Source organism: Myotis brandtii, unplaced genomic scaffold, assembly GCF_000412655.1.
Source record: "Myotis brandtii unplaced genomic scaffold, ASM41265v1 scaffold17, whole genome shotgun sequence".
NCBI lineage: Eukaryota > Metazoa > Chordata > Mammalia > Chiroptera > Vespertilionidae > Myotis > Myotis brandtii.
The window spans coordinates 416214-437871 of NW_005356259.1; the positions used below are offsets into that span (position 1 = coordinate 416214).

The 21658-nt window shown below is 41.0% G+C and overlaps 1 protein-coding gene across 3 annotated transcripts in view; it reads right to left on the reverse strand.

Annotated features, from left to right (window-relative positions):
• Positions 1-21658, reverse strand: part of PIK3CG (phosphatidylinositol-4,5-bisphosphate 3-kinase, catalytic subunit gamma) — a 38627-nt gene that overhangs the window by 12381 nt on the left and 4588 nt on the right. For all 3 annotated transcript variants that reach the window (XM_005862872.2, XM_014536927.1, XM_014536928.1), the window contains exons 4-12: positions 20148-21658; positions 16873-16938; positions 16538-16763; positions 14833-14936; positions 10811-10957; positions 9236-9326; positions 8095-8225; positions 7000-7111; positions 5181-5338 (exon numbers count right to left, since the gene is read on the reverse strand). In XM_005862872.2, coding sequence (XP_005862934.1) covers positions 5181-5338; positions 7000-7111; positions 8095-8225; positions 9236-9326; positions 10811-10957; positions 14833-14936; positions 16538-16763; positions 16873-16938; positions 20148-21658 — 2546 coding nt within the window. The remainder of the gene's footprint in view (positions 1-5180; positions 5339-6999; positions 7112-8094; positions 8226-9235; positions 9327-10810; positions 10958-14832; positions 14937-16537; positions 16764-16872; positions 16939-20147) is intronic.

A 21658-nucleotide genomic window follows, 5' to 3' on the forward strand; every position in this document is an offset into this window, starting at 1 on the left:
GACCTCCTGGCTCATAGGTCTATACTCAACCACTGAGCCACACCGCCAGGCCATATTTGTATTATTTAATAAAATACTAGATTCCATAATTAGGTTTACTTCTGATGTACAGATATTTAGCCTGCACCTTGAAGGCTTAGTGACGTCCCTGTGACTGTAGTTTGTCCATCTGTGCCTGAGTTACTGCTTCATCAACTCATGGAATACAGTCTCATAGGTCTATGCTCAACCCCTGAGCCACACCGCCAGGCCATATTTGTATTATTTAATAAAATACTAGATTCCATAATTAGGTTTACTTCTGATGTACAGATATTTAGCCTGCACCTTGAAGGCTTAGTGACGTCCCTGTGACTGTAGTTTGTCCATCTGTGCCTGAGTTACTGCTTCATCAACTCATGGAATACAGTGCATTATGGGGAAGGAAGGAAACCTAGAGGCTCGCTAGTCTCATCCATCTCTGACTGAGGCAGGAATTGCCCTCCACCGTTCATTTCTTCACTCCCCAAGTCCCCTCCTGAGTGCTTATATGTCTCAGGCCCCATGGGAGGGATGCAGGCAAGATTGGTCCCCGTTGCACAGAACCTACTCTGGGAAGGGCAAGCGAAAGGGCAGGCTAGTACAAATCATTACATGCTGTGATGGATGCTATGAAGGCAACATGCAGGGGGCTGTGGCAAAGAGCAACACGAGGAACCTAATTTAGAAGACTGCTCTGACAAACAGCACTTAAGCTGGGCCCTCAAGGGCAGTGAGGGCCCTCCAGGGAGGAGGCCCGCGTGGAACAGCTGGATGGGGAAGATGAGCAGGAAGGCCACTGCGACCCGAGTGAAAGTAGGGAGGGTGCCATGGCACAGGGCCCTGTAGGGCAAGCTTAGATAGGTAGATGTTATTCCAAGTGAGATGAGAAGTCACGGAGCAGTTTAAAGTAAGGGAGTAACATGGTATCTATTTCTTAACTTCAGTTTTTAGCCAATTTTTGGTTAATTTGCAACTTTCTAAAACACCAGATATTTAATACAATGAAAGAAAAACACTAAAATGTTGCCAATGTTTTTTTAGAAAGTGGGATCCTGTTTTTTTTATTTTTATATCCTCCTGATATTTTCAATATTTTGCTAGGTTTTAATTTTTTTTAAAGAAGCAATTACTACGTTTAAAATAAGACAAAACCCACATTCATATATAAGAATAAGTGGGGAAGCTAAATTTTATTTGCCAATGATATAAATGTATTTGTATGGAATATGTGTTCTATGACTGTTCAATGAAATTGAAAGCAAAATGATTCTAAAATAAATTACCAGTGGGCAAAACACTGTTTTCTTTTCTTTTCTTTCTCTCTCTCTTTCTTTCTTTTTTTAAATCTCTTCAGTAAGGGAGATATTTTTCTAAGGAGAATTTATTTTTCAAATTGTCATCGTTGAAATATATCTGTTTAGCACCCTGTGTGTAGGCTGAGCTCCCAAGGCTAACAGACATTCTTGGTTTTGTGTCTTCTTGTCCGTCTATGATAGTTTGTTCCTGAACGCTCCACTATTCCAGAAATAAATTATGAATATGGTGCTTGGCCAAGCAGGCTCCCTTGGAAAGAAGGGAGCGGTGCAATAAAGGAGCACCATCCCCTTTCAGCCCCTCTGACCTCCCCGCGCTGGCCACTTGCTGGGTATATTTTTAAGACTTTGTGGAGAAGGTTCCCCTTTGTCCTTAACTCAACTTTTCCCCCCACCCTTTCTAACAGGTTATTCAGATGTGCTGAGTGCATTAATCCACCTTGTCAGCTCAAAATTAGTGATTCACTGGAAATGAGGACACCTTTAATTCCAATGTAAATATATACAACATTTCCCAGCTTCCCTAAAAATGGCAGCTTTATGACACAAGATCCTGAGGTGCTATTCAGAGAGTTTAGAGATGTGCTTCCTGAGCTTGAAGGACTTCATCTCAGGAAGGGAACATAAAACGAAGACACAGATAATCCTCTGAGAGGCTTAGTGGTACGTGAAGAAAAATTGCCAAAGGGTCTGAGTTAGTCAAAGATGAAAAAAACTTGCTGTTCACCTTTGTCAGGCTGAAAGCTTTAGAAATTCTGCATATGGATAACTGTACACGTACATGTATATGTGTTTGGCTTTTTTCCTATTGTGAGTGAGGAGGGTGGGGGCCAGTGCGGAGAGGGGGCGCAGGCGAGGGGGCAGGCAGAGCTGGGACCCTCGTTTGCTCTTTAAACAGAACAAGGTTACTTTTCCATGTTTTACATACGTCATGTCAGAAAGGGCTTCCTCACTTGAAAGTGTTTTAAGTGTGCAGACCCGCTGTGATGCGTCTGCACATTTCATTTAAATAATCCCTAAAAAATAACATGATGTAGGTCCTAGTATTCCCACTTCACAGATGAGGAAACAGAGGTTCTAAAAGGACAAATAATTTGTATCACACACACGCAGTTACTAAGTAGCGGGGCCAGGATTCAAATTCAAGTCTGTCTGCTCCAAAGCCCATCCTTCCAACCACAATGCCATGCTGGATCTGTGCTGAAGGCTCAACGAGCATATAGTCACGGGCCCTTAAACAGCATGCCAATACCCAAAGCACAGATCTCGCTCTGAAGTACAATGAAATGTATGAAACTGGGCTTTCAGTGGGGCACACTGCCAAGACGTCACTTTACTTAAAGAGGTTTCAATGGCTTAGGGAACAAGTTTTGGCCACAAAGGATGGAGAAATGCTTCCAGACGGAGAGGACAGCTAGTGCAGAGGCTCTCTGCAAAGATTTCCTGGTTTGGGTGGAAGCTGCCTGGAGGGGGAGGCAACCTTCCCTTGGCCTCTCCACACCCCAAATCTTTTCACTAAGTAATGTTTTAAATTACAGTGGTTCTCAACCTTCCTAATGCTGCGACCCTTTAATACAGTTCCTCATGTTGTGGTGACCCCCAACCATAAGATTATTTTCGTTGCTACTTCATAACTGTAACTTTGCTACTGTTATGAATCGTCATGTAAATATCTGATATGCAGGATGCATTTTCGAACGACGCGACCCACAGGTTGAGAACCGCTGTTTTAAAACGTAAGACAACAATAAAGAGGACTAACGCGGAAGTTTTCCCGGGATTTGAGGGTTGACATGGGCACTTTGGGGTCTACAGGGTGCTGTCAGCAACAGGACAGATGCACAATCCCTGGGGGAAGCCACTAGCAAAAAGGAAGAGAACAGATACACAGGAGCAAGGACAGCCAGCTAGTGAGGTCAAATCCCTCCTGTCTGCTTCTTTACATGGCACTACTGCTGCCTCCTTTGTTCAAAGCTCCTCAGAGGAACCACCTCCAGGAGAGGGGAGTTGAGTGTTTTCCCTCCTTTAAACGGTAACATTCTTTCAGGTGTTCTATTCTTTTCTTCTTTCTTTTTTTTTTTCTTATTCTTTTTCTTTTGTGGAACCATTTTTCTCTTCTAGGAAGTTGTCAAAACATATGATTTTTTAACTTTAAAGAAAAGCAGGACTGCAACGTGTCAAATCCCTGGAAATGGTCTGAACCCAGTGGAGTTTACACAGAAAAACACACAGTAAAAACCCTAAGGCCATCTGGCCACAGAGATCTCAGTTTCTCTGACAGGATCCCTGCAACGGTGGGAGGGTAAGTCCTGTGATCACTGAAGTGAAAATCAGGCAGGAGAACAAACAAGAACAGGCAGGTTTCAAAACAACAGATTCTGGTTCCTGTTCTACTGAGCTTCAGACCATGTCACCTCCCAGGGATAACATGGGACTGAGAAGGGACTCAGGAAAAAGACTTGTTCCTAAAATGCTGACTACAAATCAAGACACATTTAAGGGGCACTAAGGGAGGGGGCTACTTAAGGGGAGCCCAAGGCAAACGTACATATGAAGCGATCACTCATTGCCTCTCTTGTTCTGTTTTGTGTTTGCATGGCTATAACATCGGCGTATTACAGCAGTGACTACAATTTCTCGGAGTTATGCGCATTCACAGTTATTCAATTTGCAAGCATGAAAATTATACTCCTCGGGTACTGAACATATCTGATAGTCAGAAGTGGATGTAGCCCAGAAAGGAAGGAAGGAATGGAAAGGAAGCTGGAATGTGAACGCTCCCAGGGAGCTGGGTAGACCCACACAGGAGCTTGTTTGCAGGTCAGCAGGACGAGACAGCGCTCTTTGCAGGACCTGTAGTCAAGCTGACGGGATTTCAAATGAGAGAAGGGACCGTCTTCTACAAAAATGAGAAAAGCACACGGTGGTGCAACAAGAATTCCTGTGTTAATTTGCTAAATATTCACCTGCAGCAAAAATCAGGAGAAGTCTCCAACTGCCCTGGCTGGGTAGCTCGGTTGGTTAGAGCGTCATCCCAATACTCCAAGGCTGTGGGTTCAATCCTCGGTCAGGGCACATACAAGAATCAACCAATGGCCCTGGCTGGTGTGGCTCAATTGGTTGAGCATTGCCCCATGCACTGGAAGGTCGCCAGTTTGATTCCTGGTTGGGGCATATGCTCAAGTTTTGGGTTCTGTCTCCGGCCGGGGTGTGTATGAGAGGCAATGGATTGATGTTTCTCTCTCACATCTCTCTCTCTCTCTCTCCCACTCTCTCCTCTCTCCCCCTTCCTCTTTCTACACTCAATAAAAACATATTTTTCCTTTTTTATTTAATAAAAACATATTTTTAAAAAGAATCAACCAATGAATGCATGAATGATGCATAAATAAGTGGAACAACAAATCGGTGTTTCTCTTTTCCTCTTTCTTCCTAAAAATCAATAAATTTTAAAAAAGAGAAGTCTGCAATCATTTGAGAATCCTGAAAAATCTATGTGAAATTTGGACCTTCTAGGCAATATCTTGGAGAGATAAACACTCTAAAGCCAAACCGGCTTGCTCTGCCTTACGCCCCCTCTGCAGTGCAGTGTCCTGCGGATGCTCTAGAGCTGCCAGCCTCAGGGAGCGCGGGAACACGTTTACCTGCTGTCTGGTTTTAGGTAGCAGGGTTACTGAGAAGCGTCGTTTTGCACTTGGGCAAGGAATGGAGGAGGCGGGGGTCATGCCAGAGGGGGTGGGCAGAGGTGAGAGGAGCCTCAAAGTGGAGGGAAAGGCGAGGGCAGCTGTGCGCTGCGGGCACCGCCTGCTTGGTGTTCACAGTAGGCGTCATCATGAGGCCACTTACCTGAAATTTCTGGAAGTGTAGGCTTGTCTTCTTTCCAGAAGTTCCCATCACAAACAGGAAGTCTGGGGTTAGCACAAATGGCACTCTCTCCTTATTAATGCCCAGGAAGCTTTTGTAATTCCCAAGAATATGCCCAAAGTCAATATGAAATAGATTTCCTTAAAAGAAGAAAATGTCTGACATCATTACGCTGGCATAAGTGCTTGTAACAACACTCTGGTTTGTTTACTTCTCAAAACATGTTTTTAAGTTGCCTGACAATGAACGATCTTGGTGACAGAGCTATTTTTACACAATGTTTTATCAGCCGGTGGTATTTTTCGTTTCAGCAGGTGTGTGTAGTAATAGCCACAAAGCGCTCTTTGAACCAAGTATGTTTTCTTTACCCTTCCTGTGTTCTTTAAATGAGTCAAATGTTATTTAAAAATTCTTGTCTCAGGATTATTCTTAGAAATAGAAATCAAAACTCTGGCTAATATGTCTTCATTATGCCCAAGACTCTCTTATACCCTTTGTGTAACTCCGGATAGACTGATGTTTCAGTCCGCTTGGGGGAGGGGCATTTACCTTTTACTTTTGAGTAGCATGGTAGAAATAAATCATTTGAATTTCCTTTGGGTCAAATTCTACCATTTTTACCATCACCACCACAACTACCATCATCTCTTCTCATTTGTATAGCTCTTTGTCATATGTATGGACAATACATTATTGATTCTCATAGAGAGAAAAGTGGTTTACCCAAATATGGTGCTTTTCCCAGACTCTTAAGTTGGTCCAAATTTCTTTTTTAAAAAAAATCTTTATTGTTGAAAGTATTACATGTCCCCCCTTTTCTTCTATTAACCCCTCTAATCCACCCAAGCCCTCTGCCCCAGGCCTTCACCACCCTATATTTTGTGTCCATGGGTTATGCATATACGCATACAAGTTCTTTGATTAATCTCTTCCCACCTACCCACCCATCCACCTCTGCCTTCCCTCTGAGATTCGACAGTCTGTTCCATTCTTCTATGTCTCTGATCTATTTTGTTTATCAGTTTATTTTATTCATTGGATTCCACATATGAGTGAGATCATGTGATACTTATTTTTCTCTGACTGGCTTATTTTGCTTAGCATAATACTCTCCAGGTTCCTCCATGCTGTTTCAAAGGGTAAGGGAGCCTTCTTTTTTACTGCTGACTAGTATTCCATGGTGTAAATGTACCACAGCTTTTTTATCGGTCCAAATTTCTTAGGCAAAAATTTCTTGGCATGGTAGCCAATACTGACCACTGTCAGAGCGGACAGTGAACTAGTGAGCAGGGGTAGGTTAGGAAGACACAGCATTTTAGATGTAAAGGTGTATATCTGTGAGTTCTTTTTGTTTGCTTTTCTATAACATTTGACACTGTTGATCGTGCCCACCTTCACTAGCTTCTGGGATATGATCTTATCCTAGCTACTCTCTGACTTATGTTTCTTGGGTCTCATTTCCTCCATCCTCCTCCATTCCTCACGCCTGGGTGATCTAGGGCGATCACAGAATCCGCGTCCCTGTATAATAATGACTTCTAGATAGGTGCTCCGACCTTGAATCCTATTTAAAAAATTACTCTGTGCTGGGGGAGGAGGAGTTAGTGCTCAATGGGTACAGAGTTTCAGTTGGGGAACATGAGTAAGTTCTGGAAATGAATGGTGGTGATGGCTGCACAACAATGTGAATGTACGAAATGCCACTAAACTGTGCATTATAACTGGTTAAAGTGGTACATTTTATGTTATGTGTATTTTACCACATTTTTTTTTAAAAAAAAGTTGCAATAAATAAACTCACCTGTCTCTGTAATCATAATATTGTCGTTGTGCCGGTCGCCTATTCCGAGAACAAAGGTTGCCACACAGTAGCCAGCACAGGAATAAACAAATCTCTCCACTGCTGCCTGAAACTAATGCACATGCATCTGAATATTAGTTGTGTTCTAACTACAGAGGCAGCATGAACCTATCACAAGTGACTTTCAAAAAAGACCTCATTCTGGGAACCATTTCAGAGAGCAAATTATTTGTGTGGGGTTCCATTAACATTATATCTGCTAAGTGCCAACTTTCTCATTTGTTCTACTTACATTTGAGGCAAAGATTCAATGATCCACAATAGCAGGAGGAGAAAACAAGAGGCAAAGGGCAACATCAATTTAATCAAAGGGCTCACTGTCCCTCCAGGTGTCACTTGCCAACAACTATACGGAACTCAGGATCATTTCTTCGTCATTGGTGAACATGTGTTTTGCTTGTGACCACTTTAAAGGTGATGGGGTCACAATCCACATGTATAACAGACTAATAAGTGCTACTAATTATATTGCCTTCCCCAAAGCCTGCTAACCATGTAAATGAGAAGTACTAATAAATCCTGTGCAGAACTTTAAACGACAGTCCACGGCTTGGGAAGGATTCAGCACATGTACTTCATGGGAATGGGAAACTGACATTTTCAGCATCCATAATCTATCATTTAGATTAGACTGACGTGGTAAATTAGAAAGCACTTTATAGGGTATGCACTGTTTCCCAGGTAGGAAGAAGCTTATGCATGCTAACTAAATTTTTCTTCTGAACAACAAAAATAGACTGTCATAAAAAGTGCTACTAAATTATTTCACATACCCAAATTTGATGCAAAGCGTGCCTGATAATCAAAGGAGAAGCAAATGCTCGTGGAGTTCTGAACAGAGCTCCTCTGTCTTACACAGCGATGCTAGGTCACCACAAGAAGGTGCCTAAAACCCTCAGGACCTCATGAATAAAGGGTTTCACGACATACATCAGGAGGCACGACATTGGTAGAGCCTTTGAAAATGTGAAATCAATATTGCCATGTAAATGACAACTTCAAGAGCCTTCGGAGTGGGGAGGAGCAGGAGCTCACCTTTTCTTCAATAGGGCATTTTTCTTTCAGCCAGTGATTCAGGACTTCATCTTTAAATGCTCCTGTGTTGCCCACGGTGCTTTGCTGAATTTTGGCAATGGTTGTGGCATCTTTCACAATCTGGATCATTCCTGCAAGAGGAGGCACACAGTTTGATAGAGATTGGGGCCTAGGGCCTGACCTAGAGGAAAAATGGCTATGTCTTTGTTGAGTGGAGGGCAGAGAGCTACTTTCCAGATTCAAGCGGTTGGTTTTCTTCAGAGTAAGAGAAACAAGAGGAGGAGAATATGGAAGCTGTGTGGGACATGTTTAATATTATTGAGTGGGAAGAGGAAAGGGTTGGTTTTGAAAGGTCCTAAGTAAAAGCACTTATGGGCTGAGTATATCCCTCCTTCCTTGGCAACCTGTGCCTTTTCCTTTATTTTAAGTTATAGGCCAAATGAAATGGTTTTGTACAGTTCTCAAGTCAGAATCTTGAATAAAAATGTTTGATTGGCCCGGCTGGCGTGGCTCAGTGGTTGAGCGTTGACCTATGAACCGGGAGGTTATGGTTTGATTCTAGGTCAGGGCACATGCCCGGGTTTCAGGACCGATCCCCAGTGTGGGGCATGCAGGAGGCAGCCGATCAATGATTCTCTCATCATTGATGCTTCTATCCCTCTCTCCCTCTCCCTTCCTCTAGGAAATCAATAAAAATACATATTAAAAATGTTTGATTGAAATAAAATGTTAAATATTCATAAAAGTGCCTAAAAGTAGAGTATGTAATAGCTTTAATAATGTGAATTCTGGGATATTAAAAGCAGTGACAGAATTTCTATTTTTAAATGCTACTTGTGAGGGAGAAGTTTAATGTGCAATGAAACAGTTAAAGTTCAGAGGTGGAAAAGTAAAGAGGGAAGAGCAGGTTCTAACTAAAATAATTTCCATGTATAGTAACAAGGATTTGAATCATGCATTCATTTATCTTCAACATATCCATATTAAATTGGGAGTCACATTCACCAGCCTTGGAACACTCTCTTCCTTTTTATATGGATGAAGATTGTAATTTGTCAGTCAGCAAATGCCTACACTGAAGGAATTGTGATCCTTTAAAAGTAGCTGAGTGATACATCCACCTCCTGAGGTAAGCACATACCGATTTTGTCACCAGTCGAAATGCAACCATATGGCAGGAGGCACAGATCCAAAGATTCAATCTCCCAGATGGATTCCATGATTCGTAGAATCTGGGTATCAAAACACAAAAAGGTTTCCATTATAAATGTATATTATTTCTTCTTCTGAAAAAAAATATTATCTGGTAACACAAAATATGAAAGAAAACAGTTTTTATTTATTTATCGACCTGGTACTCTGAAGTTTCCATTCCTTGGGAGCCTATGAATTTTGGTCCCTGAGATTTACCTTGGGGAAGATGATAAATGGATTTCTTTTGAGATAGATTTTGGCCCCAATTCATCTATTCCACTCCAGTTATGTATATTTTACCACAATAAAAATATTCCACTCTACACATAAGGCACTCTTGGGCTACAACCAAGACAACAATAGCAACAATCACAATGATAGCTAGCATTTACTGAGTGCTGCTTTATGTGATCTCTTGCATTTATCCTATAGTGTGGATGTAATTATTATTCACATTCTGCAGGTGAAGAGACTAAGGCTTAGAGAACTTAAATAACTTGTCCTTATCTGCCAAGCAAAGTGCCTTAACAACAAGACAAAGTACATAAGGTTCAAGTGCAAACTTTGCCTCAAAATGAGAGGAAAATGAGTGATGTTTTGTGGTTTTCAGTTATAGCTTCAAATAATTCAAAAGAGGTTACAGATTTGTTGGAAATTAAATGAACTTTCAAAAGGTTTTGAACTTTCAAAAGAACTTTCTTTTTCTTTTTAATAAAAAATTATTTCCAGAAAAAATACATTCTTGAAAAGAAAGCAAAGGATATTATTGTTTCCATATTAGAAATCAGCAAAAACAGAAACATAGAGGGAATTGAAAACATGTCCTTGTTTTTAAATAGTCTACATTTATAGCACTGTGGTTTGCCTATTTTAAGTAAATCATATTACATATTAGAAATTACGTTACCTCTACAATGTTGAACAACTAGAATACAGAGTATCACTGAAGTTTATCCAGAAATGTTAGAACATAGAAAAATGATTAACATTGGATACCTGCATCATTCATCTGCTGTAGCAATCTGTTCACTCTTGTTATTTAACTGCATGATTTCTTCAATAACCTACCTGTACATCTTCTTTCCCATTCCTATTAAATCAATCACTTGAGTTTGCATTATGTGGATGTGTATCAAAGGTTATGTATCTAAGAAAAGCACCTGTGTGTACCGTATGTAGCTATGTCTATGAATATGAATAAAAGTGAATGCTTGGAGGTAAATACATCTATGTTCTGTGTTACCATTCTAGAAACGGGGTATATAGGTGAGGGAAGTATATCTGACTATTTGAACATGTTGGATATGCATCCTCTCAGGAGTGACAGAACTATGATGCTCACTAGATTGCATATCGAATGGTCCACAGCCGTACTCCCCCAGGGAAACTATTATGTAATCACTGTTCATTATACAAGATAGGAGAATGGGAATAGAGTCAGTAGAAGGCATTTTTTTAGATCTAATATACTAGCAATATTTTTTCAGATAATTGAAAAAAAAAATCCTTCACAGTAGCATACCTGTAAAATAAGCATGTCTTGGCGCAAATCATCGCCATGTTTAAAGATAATCCCAATAGTCTCGTTTGATAGAGCTGTAGGGTCGGCACATTTAAACTCAAGCCACAGGGGTTTCTTCTTAGAGGCCATCACTTTACACTTTTCAACCTGGAAAGAAACAGTCAGATGTTTTTATACATAATGAATACACATTGTAGAGACACACATCCTCTTGTGAAGTATCAATATAAATAACCAGGACAAACTCCTAGTTGGAAAATGATTTTCAATGATTTGGGTAAAACATACAGAAAGTGTTCTCAGCAAGTCTGAAAATGATAGTGAGAGTAATTTACAACACTTAAATCAGTGGTTCCCAAAGTGTGTTCCAAGGAACCCTAAGGGTCTGTGAAGATGCTTAAGAGCTGTGGCAGATCCCATCCTCTGCACACCCCATTCCCATAGGATTCTGGTACAGAGCAACTTTGTTTATATATTTGGGCTCCTTCTAAGATTTAAGTTGAAAAAAAAAGAATTCTACTGCTACCACAATGTCTAAAAATTATTATTGCAGCCCTAACCAATTTGGCTCAGTGGATAGAGCGTCGGCCTGTGGACTCAAGGGGATGTACCTTGGTTGCGGGCACATACCCAGTAGGGAGTGTGCAGGAGGCAGCTGATCGATGTTTCTCTCTCATTGATGTTTCTAACTCTCTATCCCTCTCCCTTCCTCTCTGTAAAAAAATCAATAAAATATATAAAAAACTAAAAACTAAAAACTATTATTACAGAATCAGATGCAATAGGCCAAATATAATAAGATAAAACTTAACTGCAGTAAACAGAAATCTAGCACTCAGGTACAACACCTCCTCCCTCCGAAAACAACTCTATGCATCTAAATAATCTCAAGGAACTTTGCGGGAAATGTGGCTTAGCAGACACTCACTTCAAAATAAAAAATATCTTAGGAGTTCTGGCCAAAAGTGGTTTCACCATGCATCAAAAATGGGATGTGGTCTTTTTTTTAAAAAAAAAAGCAAACACAATCCAAAACTCTATTAATATGTTATTATTCCTAACAATCTCTACTGAATAAGGACAGAGGAAAGTGTGTCTTTTTACTACAGGGCCAGTTTACCGCTAATTGGATATAAAGTAAACATGAAGGGAGGAGCATCCCCTTCTTTCCAGGGGAAATATCTTTCAAAAATAAAGGTGGAATAAAGAGTTTTACAGACAAACAAAATATGAAAGAATTTCTTGCCAAAAGACTTGCACTATAAAAAAATATTAAAGGCTGAAGGAAAATGATGCCAGATGGAAACATGGACCTATACAAAGTAATGAAGAACATCAATAATGGAAAATGTGGGGTAAATATTATAAAATGTTCAATCTATTAAATCTGTTAAATCTATTTTTAACTGTTTAAAGCAAAATAATAACAATGTATTGGGTTTATAATATATGCAGAAATTAAAAGCATAACAACGGGAGGAGTTTAATGGAAATATATTATTGTAAGGTTCTTCTTAAGCATATATGAAGTGGTTTATTATTTGAATTAATCAAGAGCGTGTGATTTTGATGTAAGGACAGATATTTAGATCAATGGAATAGAATAGAGAATGTAGATATAGATCCATATGGCCAGATGATATTTGACGAAAGTACTACCAACATTTTTTTTTAAGGTTCAAAGAGTGTTTTTGAGCCAAGGGCTGAGGACCTGGCCCAAAAGCAAAATCTCAGAGGATGGAGAAAATGCTCTAGGAATAGCAGTGTTGCAGTCCTGTTTATACATCCAGAATTAAAGGAGAAAACGTGAAATCCATTGGTGGTGGGTTAAGGAGGCAGGAGAAAGCAAGGCAGGGAAATCTCTAGGACTGGATAAAAAGGAAAATGGAGAGAGACATACTTTTACATTAGCGAGTACAGGATAGTTAACACTGAACAATTACAATGAACAGAGATGGTATATGGGGAACAAGATAACAACAAATTTCCTGGTAGTTGTGCTATGTCCAGTGAGTATGTTTCTGAGGGGTCTGGCGAAGAAAATGACTCTGACATTTTAAAGGTCTGTTAGCCTAGATGCACAAGAACAATGGACAGGTCTTGCTTGCTTAAGGTAAAGATTAGCTTTTCACTAAGGAAGTTAAAACTCCCTGCCATGACCTGCCCGGGTAGGAATTAATGATCTGTGTGGTTACTTTCAGTCATTGAGTTTGCCCCGTTTGCCGCACAGCCCCCTTTTTGTTCACATACCATTGACGAGAGATTTACTCGCCCCTGGTCAGGCCCTAAGTGGCAGAGACCTGATTGGAAACTCAGATTTGTCTGTTTCAGTGCTGCTTTCTACCGGTTACTTTACTGAATCTTGGGGGCCCTGGCATCAGGCCTATGCAACCCGCACAATTTCTGTTTGCAGAGGTTTGCGACCACTCCCCACCCTCAGGCCACCTTGGGGACAGCCCCTGACAAAACCACTGCTTCTTGAACCGTGGTCAGCCTTATCATTGGTCAGTGATCGCAGACCTGACCTTGGCCCCTCGGAACAGCAGATGCCTGGGAGACCTCAGCAGGCTTTGTTTGCCAACACATTTACATAGGAAAAGGACAATCTTTTCAACAGATGGTGCTGGAAAAGTTGGAGCTTCAGATTTAAAAAATGAAACCTGATCTTTATTTCACCCCATACACAAAAATCAATTCAAAATACATCAAAGACTTAAAAGTAAGCATTAAAACTATATAATTTTTAGAAAAAAATATTTATTACATTGACTTAGGCAATATTTCTCAACTTTGGCACTGTCGACATTTTGGGCTGGATCATTTTTTGTTGGGGTGTGTGTGGGGGGGGCAGTGGGGGGTGCTGTCCCATGCCTTGCAGGATATTTAGCAGCATTCCTGGCCCCACTAGATGTTAGCAGCACTTTCTCAGTTGTAACAATCAAGGGACATTATGAAATGTCCCTTGGTATGTGTGTGTATGTGGGGTGGGGTCACCCCAGGTTGAACATTACTGGATTAAGCAAATATTTCTTAGGATGCAAAATGTATGAGCCATAAAAGAAAAAGTGATAAATTAGACAATAAAAATCTTCTGCTCCTTGAAATACACTACTAGGAAAATGAAAAGGCAAGCCACAGATTGGGAGAAAATATTTGTAAAATGTATACTTGATAAATAACTTGTGTCTAGAATATATAAATAACTCATAAATAAAAATGAGAAGGCCACCCACATTAAAAATGAACAAAAGATGTGAATGGAAGATGAAAAACTGGCACATGAGAAGATGTTCAACATCATTAGGGAAATGCAAATAAAAACAACAGTGAGATACCACTTCTCTTTTTAAGACGGAAAATAACAAGTGTTGGCTAGAATGTGGAACAGTTGGAACTCACATATACTGCTGGTGGGAATATAAAATGAATGGTATTGTCACTTTGAAAAAACAGTTTGGCAGTATAAAATTACACACACGTACCAACTATTTGACCCAACTATCCCACTCTTAAATATTTACTAAAAAAATGAATGGAAAACAAATTGTGGCATACCTATACAAAGAAATACTACTCAGTAGTAAAAAGAACATACTATGGATACACACAGCGACATGGGTAGATCTTAAAAAGCATTATGCTAAGTAAAAGAATCCAGATACAAAAACTACATACAGGATGATTCCACTTTATGTAATTCTAGAAAAGGCAAGAGTATATAATAGAAAGCAGATTTTTTTTTGTCTGGGATCTGGTATGGGAGAAGGAAAGGCCTGACTAAAAAAGGGATATGAAAGAACTTTTTCTATGGAAATGTTCTGTATCTTATTGTGGTGATGAACTGTACACTTAAATGGACACATTTTATTGCATGTAGGTGATTCCTCATGAAAGTTGATTCAAAAGAAAATGGGTGGGAGATTGCCTGGTGTTGAGGCTTTCAGTATGCAGTGTTTAGGGAAGGGCTTGACACACATTTTCAAGACATGAAGACCATGTGGCGACATTGAGGCGATACCTACCACCAGGGCTCCTGCTTTCAGTCCAGGATCATACGGAACTCGAAAGCTCTTGGGGAGATTCGAATTCTGTAGGTTTTCAAGCTTTTGCTTAAGTTGCGAAATAACTGTAATTGTCAAAAGCACACAAGAGTTATATGAGCTCAAGAAATTACCAATATTACCTGTAACATTTCCTGAAATCATCTGGTCCGGTGTGGAGGAGGAGAAAAGGGTGTCTGTCTTTGAGGAACTAACCATTTCAGGTGGCAAGATAAGTCAGGTTTACTGGGAGCAATACATTCATTTACACCTACCACAACACGGGGTAGAAACAGGGGAGTAGGAATGGGATATCAAGACAATCAGGTAGAGAGGATGTTTTAAGGATAATGCTAAGGAATCGATACTGTGGTTTTCTTTCTAACGTGTGAAACCGTAAACTGCCATCTGATTTGGGGAACAGATGTTTGAAGAGCATATTAAATAGAATTTGGTTAGGGTTCTGCAAAATCTTTTCAAAAGAGAAAGTTAGGCTATGTGGAGATTATTTAGCAGCCTCAAAATATTAAAAGCAAAATACATAAATTAAAAATTACTCCCTGTATAACAGACAGGCTGGAGGCCAGTACGTATGTTCCCCTTTACTTACAATAAAAATACAAGTGAGGTCATTATTATCACTATTATTTTTAGGACAGAGCATGATTGGTGTATTGGAAAAGAATCAAAGAGAAAAAGTGGAAATTCTAAGTAATCAGTTTAAAGTACTAGCTGAATATATTAGTGAGTGTCCGTTATGAGCCATACTGCTGTGTCTAAGTATACAAAGAAGAATAAGAGATATTTTCTAGCTTCAAAGCTTATATAGTTTAGGAGACCAGAAAGATGTTTTGATGACTATAATTTAATGCAATATCAACAATGGGAATACAGAGAAAGAGTGATTAATTTTCTTAGGGCAGGGACAGGATTTATTTTTTAAAATATATTTTTTATTGACTTCTGAGAGGAAAGGAGAGGGAGAGAGAGATAGAAATATCAATGATGAGAGAGAATTACTAGTGTTGATTGGTTGCCTCCTGAATGTCCCCTACTGGGAATCGAACCATGACCTCCTGGTTCATAGGTCAACAATCAACCACTGGGCCACCCCACTTGGGCAAGGGACAGGATTTCTTAGTGATAAGAAAACAATATTGGAAATGTCTTTAGAGAAGAGGTGATAAACAATGTTTTATATGAAGTATTCTGACATATATATAATATATATGATATATACATGTATGTATATATATTTATGCCCAAAATTTTAAATAGCTTCTCAATAATTCATTACTTTAAAAGATTGAAAATTATATGCATATATGGGAAGATAGGGAGAAAAAAGGTGAATATTTGAAAATAACTAATCTTCGTGTGTGTGTGTGTGCACAATTGTTCTTGAAACACAGATGTTACATCTGCATAATGCTTTAAAAGTTTTCAGAGTTTAATATCGATAATAAACTCATCATTAAAAATATATATAGTTTTAAAACTATGTTAACTTGTAAAGGGAGACCTTTAAATTTGCTTGCCCCATGAAGACAGAAGATTAAAAACATTTGTTCTTTGCTGCCTTTAGAAAGGTACAAATTGCCTTCCAGAAGGAAGAACAACACAGGGATGATGGCATTTGGAGATGAAGGCATTTGGAAAGAGAACCAAGAAAATATAGCTACTATACCTTGGGAGCTGACGTCATACTTTTCAGCAGAGAGCGATTTAATATCAATGGTAACTTTTTGTAACATCTCAATGACTTGGACCTGTTGTGTAAAGTCACGCAGCATGGCGGTGCCGCAGCCCCTCAGGTAGGCTTCCAGGATCACAGCGAATCTCTGCTGGTAGTGCCGCGACTGGGCTATCTCACTTCTCAAGAACCAAAACAAAAAGTGGCCGATTCTTTTGTTCTGAGAGTGAGAACAAGGTGGTTGAAATTATTGTGACGAATGCTCTAGGTCTACCAGCCAATTCCCAATAACTTTTAAAATGTCATGCTACTATCAAAGAAGTACTTACTCTTAAGCCACGCTTCAGCAGAAATCTGGCAAGGGCACTGTCATGGTAAGGTTCAAATTTCACAGCCTGAAGGAGGAACACATAGGCATTTGTAGGGCTGCATTCTATGTTGGTTAATCAGGGAAAAGGAGATGGAGAAACACTGGTGCTCTGCCTTGGTGGGTTTTATGGGTAGGGTGATGCGACTCTTACCAGTCACTTAAGTTCAGTCCTTTCTTTTCAAGGACACTTTCGGCCAAAGTGAACCACTTGCTTAAGGACCAGGAGTAGAAGCCAGAATTCTTGACTCACAGTCATGTGCTTTTGATAACGTCAAGGGAAAGAGGGGAGGGCTTTTTGCTCCCATTAAGGGCTTACTTGATTGACTGGCAGGATAGAAGGGAAGGGTGGAAATGGCTATAACAAATCTGTAAAAGTGGAAGGTAAGTGAGGTGGTCGGAAAGAAGATAGACAGTGGAGATCTAGTACATATGAGGAGAAAAATATTTGTTACATGTGAAAATCCTAAAGATCTTTATCGCTGCTCTTCGGCTCAAGATGTGTGTCTGGCATCTCACTGGCAAGTCTGAGCTGGCTCACAGGTTCTTACTGCAAATAAACAGCAGGCCCGGACCAATCCATACCATATGATCACCACTCCCTGACACACTGTGGTGTATACGAAGCTTTCTGTCTGAAAAATCTCTTACTTTATAAGCGTCCCCAGGTTTTGTAGTGTTTACAAGTTTTCACATCCCTTGAATATAGAGATACTGACTTTGATGTTAGCTCTGTGGCTTAATAAAAAGAATCCAATAAAATGTGATAAATCCTAGTGGGTCATGATATCTGTTATATCACTCTCTGTACTTTTCGATAAATCTGCAATAGTCCATGATTTTAAAAGTAGCCAGACTAACAAATATTGTTTGATTATTGTATATGCATATATAAAGTTATAGAGTAGATATCATGCATAAACATGAAAAGGGGAGGCTTAAAATTAAATATCTCAAAGTATTTTCTTTATAAATAGACATGGTCTATCATTTTTTTCAGATGAAACAGGAGAAATTCCCATTCCAATTTATGTTTTCACATCATAAAGGGCCTGGGACTTTTTGGTATGATTTCCACTTCTTTCTCTGATTTTCCAGTTTGGAAGTGATCAATACTGACTTGCTAATATTTCCATTATCCCCATACTTTCACAGATTCTTTCCATGGGTATAGTCAAAACGAACCCATTGTAGCTCCAGTTGAGAGTGTGGTAATTTCACCACCAGTACTCACTTCAGAAATGTCTTAATTTTCTAACGCTAATGTGAGTTTTTCCAACCTGAATGCCTCAAATAATTTTACAAATGACTACTCTTCACATTTACAACCACAAACTCAAAGCTAATATTACTTACTGACCTATCTCATGTAAACACTTCCAGGAAAACCATTCATTTTCCAATTCTTCAAAATTTACTTGTAGAAATGATAATGTAAAAGAATTCAAGGTGGCCTTGGGACTTAGAACACGTTCATGCAAATTTGTTTTATGTTCTATTTGTTGTGGAGAGCTAGAAAGCTGAAGATACTTGGATTATTCTAAAATTTTCATTAGTGACATGCTAGTACGTATCTGCCCTCATGGCCAGAGAAAAATATTGGAAATATTTGATAGATGAAGGCAAAGGCCAAATATATTGTTTCAAGTATCTGCTTAATGGAAGGTGAATATCCAGAGTTAAAGGGCAGAGTATCCAAAATGCTCATCAGAAAACTCCAGGGCCTTCCTGTCCATACAGATAATAATTAGACAGTTTAGAGCAGTGATGGCGAACCTATGACACGTGTGTCAGAGGTGACACGCAAACTCATTTTTTTGGTTGATTTTTCTTTGTTAAATAGCATTTAAATATATAAAATAAATATCAAAAATATAAGTCTTTGTTTTACTATTTGCAAATATCAAAAATTTCTATATGTGACACAGCACCAGAGTTAAGTTAGGGTTTTTCAAAATGCTGACACGCCGAGCTCAAAAGGTTCGCCATCACTGATTTAGAGCCTAACACTTAACCTGGGAAATCTTAATGATCTCAGGTCATACATCACCTATTCAAAACTGTCTCTGGCTTCTTCCATCTAAATTAAGTGTCCCCAGGACCCCTAACTGTTTTCTCATAGTATTCTGTAGTTCCCCCCCGAAAGCAGTCACCACAATTTGTTATTAAATATCTGCTTGTATGTATACCATTTAATGTCAGTCTTCTCCATGCACCACAAGCTACATGAGGGCAGAGATGGGCTGTTTTTATCACTGCTCTACATCCAGCATCCAGAACAGTGGAAGCGCTATGTACATGTTGTTGAATTAATGAATGGGCACTTCTGCACTCTGAAATAGAATTTCTATTCCAATTTCTTTGCCCTTGTCAAGAAGCACGGTCTAATTTGAGATTGGCTACAGTGAGCAGGAGAACTGCTCTCCTTCGTTTAACTTCCTAAGAAAACCTTAGGCAAATGATGTCGTCTCCCCTGACCCCAGGGAAAGGAATGAGAACAGGAGGGGCTTTCAGAGTCCCATCCAGGTATGAGGTATGATTCATGAATTGTGATCATATTCATGATCAGAGAGTATGACCTTTTCTCTCTAGGACATACAATTCTGACACTGGACTGATGCAGCATATTGGGAAGCAATGAAAAGAGCAGGGCCTGGAGTCCTGGGTTTTAATTTCGGTCTTTGAAAGTATGTGACCTTGGGCACCTTAGTGAGCCTCGGTTTCCTTACAATTAAAATATTAACTTGACCTCCACCATAGTTATTGGGAGAGTTAAATGTGATAATACACAACAAGCATGTATATCACTTGGAGCCTGACACAAGCATCCCATACATTGAATTTATCATTAATACAATAAATGAGAACAAAGTATTCCCATAGGGCCAGTTTTCCTAAGAAGTGGAAATATTACCATCTTCAAAATGCTCGTCTGAAAACTCATAAAGACAATTAAAAAAAAAAAGGAACAGTTTACTCCTTTCTGAGGTGGCTTCTTCAGATCAAAAGTGGAAATATTACCATCTTCAAAATGCTCGTCCGAAAACCCATAAAGACAATAAAAAAATAAATAAATGGAACAGTTTACTCCTTTCTGAGGTGGCTTCTTCAGATCTGCTTTGACAGATCATGATGCTCTGGACAAAGGGAACTGGATGACAACCGAATGGGGCGCCTGTGCAAATGCAAACCAATCCCTGGAGAAGAGGCTCCGTAAGTAACAGGGGCATCCCCTACCTGGACCAGCTGTAGCAGGTAATTCAGAACATCGTCGTCCTCCAGGCTCTCCAGTTTCTGGACTGCAATGGCTCTCACATTTTCATCCGAAAAGTTACAGTCCAGGAGTTGCATTGTCAGCCCAACATCCAAAGCACTTTGATCCCAGACCTCCCTCCTGGCTAACAATTGGTATGTTTTGGCCACCATCTCTTGCTGTCCCCATTTCACCGAGCTAAACAGCTTAGGATACGCTTTGGGATGCTTCAGGCTTTCATATCTGAAATGCCAGAGCAACTCTTTGTCTTCTGCTGTGAGAGGGTTGAGTGGATCGGTGGCTATGATCGCCTCCAGTTGCTTCCGAAGCTGGTTGGGCATTTCCGCTCGAACCCGGTCCCCTTCAGGGTCAGGGGTGGGCCGATGCTTAGGCAAGGCTATCGGGTGGCAGTAATTGTCCAGAAGAATGCAGATGGACATTGAGCTGTCCTTGTCCGGGTTGGTGGCCGACGTGAGCTTGTCAGCATTGAAGCTCCCTTGGTCTTCTCCCTTGCCAGATATCTGCCACATGTGGAGCACGTACTCCCCGTGGCGCAGGAGGAACCGGTGGTCGATGAGCAGCAGGTTCACATAATAGAGAAGCTGAGCTTTGCCTCTGGCCTCGGGACTGGTGGTCTCGGCAGAGGCCTTCCCGGACAGCGCCGGGGCCTTGCCGCAGTAGATCTGCAGGTTCAGCAGGGCCCCTTTGGGCAAGTCTTTGATTCTGATACTGAACTCAAGCCACACGTTCCAGAGCACCTCCTCCGTGAAGGGCTTGGGGCTGGTCCTCCTCTGGCAGAGCACCTGCTGCCCGTGCTGGATGTTCGCCTCCACGAACACCGTGAGGTCCGCGTTGCGGGGCAGCACCGGGATGTCGATGCCTCTGATTTTGACCCTGAACTTCCGGTCACAGTCCCACAAGGACACGGTGAACACGCTGTCGTGGTCCTTCCCGTGGATGGTGAGCTGCTCATGGTAGCCGGTGACGCCGGTGCAGTCATCCACCAGCGGCCACTCCTCTTTGCGCACCTCGTCCTGCGCGGGGTCCGGGGGCGCGTCCAGCACCAGGTGAATCTCCTCCCCGTTCTTGAGGCAATGCCTCACCCACTGGAAGTTCTTGAGGGGCGTCTCCCCCACCAGGTACTCGTCGCGGCCACAGACGCGCAGCACGAAGTCCTGCTCGCTCTGGCTCTCAGGGATATCCATCAGGGACTTCTTCTTGGCCATCTTGGTGAAGAAGCTCTGCAGGATGGCGGCCGGGGTGTCGTCGGCCGAGACCTTGATGGTCTGGCTGGTGGTGCTGCGGTGGATGACGATGAAGATGCAGTTGTGGGCGATCTTCTTCAGCAGGTACTCGGGGAGGGGCTTGGAGGTCACCCAGGGGTGCATGGCGTAGAGCTGGGGGTCGCGGCCCGCCACCTCCGCCATGCGTGGCGTCACCAGGCGGCGGCGCGTGAACTCGAGCTCGTCATCGTGCACGTTGCTGACGTCGGTGA